This window comes from Phaseolus vulgaris, chromosome 9 (genome assembly GCF_051622355.1).
Source record: "Phaseolus vulgaris cultivar YP4 chromosome 9, ASM5162235v1, whole genome shotgun sequence".
NCBI lineage: Eukaryota > Viridiplantae > Streptophyta > Magnoliopsida > Fabales > Fabaceae > Phaseolus > Phaseolus vulgaris.
This window is the reverse complement of record NC_143506.1, coordinates 24,589,048-24,594,801: the sequence shown is the minus strand read 5'-3', so window position 1 is coordinate 24,594,801 and position 5,754 is coordinate 24,589,048. Positions and strand designations below refer to the sequence as shown.

At 32.9% G+C, this 5,754-nt stretch overlaps 2 protein-coding genes across 2 annotated transcripts; one reads left to right on the top strand and one right to left on the bottom strand.

Moving 5' to 3' along the window:
- The first annotated feature begins 2,307 nt into the window (after positions 1 to 2,307).
- On the top strand, positions 2,308 to 3,122 carry LOC137821552 (germin-like protein subfamily 3 member 4). The gene has a single exon (XM_068626197.2). The coding sequence runs from the start codon at positions 2,340 to 2,342 to the stop codon at positions 3,033 to 3,035; it is 696 nt and encodes a 231-aa protein (XP_068482298.1). The 5' UTR covers positions 2,308 to 2,339; the 3' UTR covers positions 3,036 to 3,122.
- Positions 3,123 to 3,303: 181 nt separating this feature from the next.
- On the bottom strand, positions 3,304 to 4,364 carry LOC137822305 (uncharacterized). Its single transcript, XM_068627191.1, has 2 exons — positions 4,208 to 4,364; positions 3,304 to 4,070 (listed from the first exon to the last, which is right to left on the bottom strand). The coding sequence occupies exons 1-2, from the start codon at positions 4,362 to 4,364 to the stop codon at positions 3,304 to 3,306; spliced, it is 924 nt and encodes a 307-aa protein (XP_068483292.1).
- Positions 4,365 to 5,754: the final 1,390 nt, after the last annotated feature.

The window sequence follows — 5,754 nt, the reverse complement described above, 5'->3', positions numbered from 1 at the left end:
TATAGGCACAATTGATTAAGTTAGAATGGTGAAGGAAATGTCTATATCAAGGTTTTCACATCCTTTATCAAGTTATAATACTATTAAACTAAGTTTGTACTTAACTTATTCTTACAAAACTTGCTTTTAAATAAAAATTATTCCTATTTATATACTTTAAATTAATCAATCTTATTTTTAGATTTCTAATACACTTTCTTAGTATAAAACTAAATATTTGTGGCTAGTTCGATAACCACCAAACATAATAAATCTAGTTAAAATAGAATTTAATGCCAATTTTAATATAGAAACATTTGTTCCTAATTTAACTTTATTAAGCAAGTTTAATAAGGTTGACTCCACAAGAAGCCATCTGCATATCTCAAATAAATAGTTGACGAGTAATTACATTATCAACTTATCCACATATAATACTTAAATATCTACTAACAAGTTTTTTTTCTGCGTGGATATAACATACTCATAGGTTGACACGGTGAAACTTGTCAAAAGTTGACATGGTTGAACCTACAGGTTTGTAATTTTCTATCTTCCTCTCTTCATTATTTGTCAAAATATCTATATTAACTTTTAATTAATATTGAATTGTAGTGTAATAAACAATTGAGAGGGTATGAGTGTGCCTATTACGTTATGCAATGGGTGACTACCATTATAAGACTTGACATTAACGAAAGTTGGGACCATATAACAATATTTAAATTATTGTTTATAATAAACAATATGTATTTTAACATTAATTTAAACTTATTTTGTATTGCAATATTTTATAGATACTCAACCATTAAATTCGGTAACAATGGACTATGTGAGGAATGCTTGAGCCACATACTTCATTAGGTTCTATAACTTTGGGATAGTTAATGAATAGTATATAGGTTTAGTTAATATAACATGCTTATAATGTATATGAAATTAGCTAAATAGACAGAAGTAGATAAGAATATATATTGGTGGATGTAAATTATTTATCAATATATATATATATATATATATATATATGTGTGTGTGTGTGAGTGTGTGTGAGATTTGATTGTTTTGAAAAATGTGTATCTAGTTGTCTAAAATATTATTGCATATATGGCTGAGCATTTTTAAATGAACAAGTTAAGAGGAAGAAATGCATAAAACAAATTGAACTAAAGAAAATACCATCATAGACTACGATTGTAACTATAGCTTATAAGTCACTATTAGCGTTAGTGGACAAAATCGTCGCCTATAGTGGCCCATAGACTATGGTTTTGACTACAAACGTAGTTTACGGGAGAGACCATGCAAGAAAAGTGTATAGGCCTCGGTTCTTGTAATAATCGTCATCTATACTCTTCTTTGGGTATGTTAAGATATTATATTATGTAAGAAATAAGCGTTAATTATGGACAAAATCGCCGTCTATAGTGATCAATAGACTATGGGTGACTACAACTGTATGAGAGAGACCATGCAAGAAAGAGGTATAGGCATCGGTTCTTGTAATAATCATCGTCTATATCCTTCTCTGGATATATTAAGATATATTATATAAGAAATATGAGCCAATTACTAAAATAATCGGCGCCTATAGTAACATTAATACACTACGGTTTATAGTCATAGTTTATAAATCTAAACTATAAACGATTTGCTCATCGACTACATTTATAAAACCGACTACATTTATAAAACCGACGCATAAGATCCTTAAAAGTTGTGGTCTAAGAGCATCTTTACACTAGTGTAAGTTTATACTTAATTTATTCTCAGAAAACTTACTTTTAGATAAAAAAAAAATATTTCTATGTATATACTTTAAATTATTATTTTTTATAGATTTTTAATAACTTTTTTAGTATAAAACTAAATATTTGTGTACATATAATCATACTCAATAAATCTAGTTAAAATAAACTCTAATCCAAATTTTAATATAATTTTTTTTATGCCAAACTTAATTTTATTAAGCAAGTTTAATTAGGTTGACTTAAAAACCTAAATTTTAAGACATTGTAAAGAAAAACCTCACCTAAAAATTGATAGGTTTGATTTATTTGAATTTCATCATTTTAAATTGAATAAATAAATTCATACTCTAAACCCTTCATTCTTATATAGGCTGCTGATGTACACAACTAGATGTAGACAACCCATTAGATAAGAAAATGTTTCTTACAAGCAATGCATCACAGTGTCTAAGCCAGCAGTGAACTCCAAGAATGCCGTAACTTGTTTTTCTTGCAACCCAAAAACACAATGGCAAAGATTTGTTACATCAAAACCTTAGTCACACATGCTCATATGTTATATAATGTTGAAGAAGACTAAACAACATTGACTAGGCCAAAAACCAATTGAAGATGAAGATAAAATCCCATTCTTCCTTCTTCCTCGTGTTTCTTGTAGCCATTACTAACACACATGTTTGTTTAGCTGAATGTGATAACGTGAAAGACTATTGCCCTACAAGTACTCAACCCCAAAAGCAAGCCATATTCATCAATGGCCTCTCCTGTGAGAACCCAGATAGCACAAGTGCCCATGATTTCAAGAGCCAAGAACTAAGCAAATCTGGTTCCAGGGACGATTTTGGTTCGTTAGTTAAAATTGTCACTGCTTCCAAGTTTGTGGGGCTCAACACTCTTGGCCTTGCAATTGGTAGAAGTGACATTGAAGTGGATGGGCTTGTGAACCTCCACAACCACCCCAGAGCCACTGAGATGATCTATGTGAACCAAGGTAGGTTGCTGGCTGCGTTTCTCAACACCCAAAACCAGCTCTTCCAAAAGACTCTCAATGCTGGTGACGTCTTTGTCATCCCCAAGGGCTTGTTCCATTTCTTCCTCAACCGTGGTGAACAAGTTGCAACTTTGTTCTCAGTTTTCAACAGCCAAAATCCAGGGCTAGAATCACTCTCCTCCCTACCCTCTGAATCTGAGAACACACTGGAATCAGTTCAGAAGATAAAGATAAAACTCAATTCACTCTCTCATTCACAACTTCATGGTGATAGTGATTTGACTTCGGCAGTGCTGGATATCATTTATGACCATTAGTTCATAGTAATGTATTCACTCATTTGAAATTCAGCTGCTAAAGTTCACCTAAAATCTCAAAACAAGAAAAGAAAAGAGTATTATTTCTATCTGCTGCACGTTGTTACTAATTTTGTTTTTCGGATGTGTATAGAAATATTATGATCCTGGAAACATTGAAAACAACAGCAAAGTGAACTGCAAATTCTTAATAGACCATCTAACACGTATCTTGCAATTTTCTCCTTAAAAAGGGACTAACTAAATATATAGTAGTTATATATGTATGTTAAAGCACGTTATGGTGTGAATTGTGACGATGATTAGGAGAACTTCCCACTCCGAGAAAATCTATGAAGGAAACACCCTTTTGCTTGAGATTAAGAGGCTCAAGAGTGGTACTGAACTTGCATAATGTGGAGGAGCTATCACGTGCATGTTTAATTGTTTTGCAACTTTTGTTAGAGTCTATAGGTCTGTGGTCATAACTATAGTTTGAAAATTTGTGTGGAAGGGGAACAACCTTGCCAACACTAGGAAGTCCTGGGGCAGTGAAACTGTAGTAACTGCCAAGAATAGAAGAACCAACAGTTGGAGGACTACGACAAGAAAAATGGTCCAAATCAAACAATGCTTTCTCTCTAGCACTTGAAGACACGTTTGAGTCTCTGTGAACCACACTAGAAATACCAAAACATGATGTGATGGTTGAAGATGCACCCAATGTACTCCAAAGAGTTGGTTTCTGTGAGACATACGTGGCAAACATTCCCTTGTTTTTGTAGTTTTGCATGTTATTAAGATTAATTAGAGGATTATGACCAAATGTGTCACCAGACAGTGCCAAACGCTCCCTCTTCCTTCTGGCCATTAATACATGGAACTGATTCTTGACAGCATTGTCAGTTTTTCCAGGGAAGAATCTGGCTATTGCAGCCCATTTGTTTCCCTTCACTTTATGCAGTGCTAGGAGTCTTTCTTCATCCTCTTCGGTGAATGGCTTTTTGATGATGTTTGGGTCTAGCTGATTGTACCATCTCAATCTACAACTTTTCCCTGTGCATAAAAAAGTAATGAACCGTTTCAACCCCAAATGAACCAAAAAATTTCTCACTGATGGATTAAAAGTTATGCAAACTAAGAGAAAAGGGAAATGCATAAATACAAGTATTGTCATGACAGTTAAAAATGACCTGATCTTCGTTCTAGATATTCTGAAATAAAGTTCCAGTTTTGGGGACCATATTGCTTCACAAGTTTCTTAAGTGTCTCATCTTCGGAGGGTCTCCAATGTCCTCTACTGCAGCCCTTTTTACTCTCACCACTGTTGCTGCTGCTAGCTCTTCCCATATTGCTTCCTTCAATATGCAGCTTTAGATCTAATTAGATTCCTGCTATTTGAACATCTTTTTAGCAGAAAAAAAAAAACTAAAGGAAAAGAACACCACTAAACAAATCAAACAAAAAAAGAACAAAAAGACATAAAAACTAGAATGAAATAAAAGTGAAATGAGGAGCAGAAAACTTATTCGGAACCTGGGAAATGTTGGAGCAGAGGGTTGGTTTTCTCTTATTTGAAGTTTTTCACTTTTATTCATGATTCTCTCAACATGCTTTCACTTGTTTTATTATTTGACTGTGGTACCATCACATTGTAACAAAAAATTATCATTAACTTGATGCAGAGAACGATGAATCATAAATGTGTACTCACGAAAGAAAATAATTAGCTACAATAGACATAGTTACAACAAATGAACAGAAAATGAGGTAGACCAAGAAGATAATAATACCAGGTATTGTAGTAGGATTAAGTTGCTTGTTGGTTCCAAATGCTCTCTTTCCACCCCTTCTTCTCTCTCACAATTTCTTCTTTCTAAATATTTCTCTTATGTTAATCACTCTCCATCTACTCTATTCATTTTATAAACAAAATGAGTGGTTGATTCAATGCATGAACGTTTGGGTGGATTATTAATTTCTTACAAAGTGAGTTAAACTAAGTGCTGAAGCTAAGTTGGATATGGTATGTTCTTAACTGATTCAGATTTGATGCCCCACAATATCAAAGCCTTGCTCTTCCAATTATAAACTTAATGGCAGAGTTGGTACCCTCTCATTTCTCTAATTTCCATTAATAACATATCATCACCACAAGGTTGTCCACTACTGACTGTTGCCAATTTGCCATACATATTCATACACTCATTTGTGATCTGTTGGTGATTACTATTAGTGATCAATCTTGCTCTCTTTTGGGCTACGAATCAGATTTGCTTCTTTCTATTTGAAACTCTGATTAAACTTATTTTGCATCTAAGTATGATGTGGAAATTTGGATGTCCTTCTCATATTACTTGATTCTGAATAAAACTAAGCTTATTTCTGTTTTGAATAAACAAATCTGATTCATTTTTTGAGAACGTGACCCCACTTATCCTAGGATGAAATTCTTTGTTTGGTTAATGGCTTCAACTTGATCAGCATTTGAATCTGTAAAATGGATCAGAGAATTCGATGGAAGTAGTTAAAAGTTCATGTAATCATGAATTATAGATGGGAAAGTAAAATAATTTAGGTGAAAAATGAGAGTTTTACTAATGGTTCTAACCCATTTGGATTACTTAAGTAGAAAAGTTACAGTATCTGTGTGAGCTATAGTTTTTGTTCTATTAGTAATCACTCGATTCAATTAGCTATAGTTTTTTTCTATTATAATTTTTGTTCTATTAATAATCAC

Bases quoted from the DNA above. Each gene is read 5' to 3' on its own strand.
- LOC137821552 (XM_068626197.2), top strand. From the start codon at position 2,340: ATGAAGATAAAATCCCATTCTTCCTTCTTCCTCGTGTTTCTTGTAGCC.
- LOC137822305 (XM_068627191.1), bottom strand. From the start codon at position 4,364: ATGGGAAGAGCTAGCAGCAGCAACAGTGGTGAGAGTAAAAAGGGCTGC. The intron at 4,071-4,207 runs GTCATTTTTAAC...TTTTATGCACAG, and splicing joins ATATCTAGAACGAAGATCAG to GGAAAAGTTGTAGATTGAGA.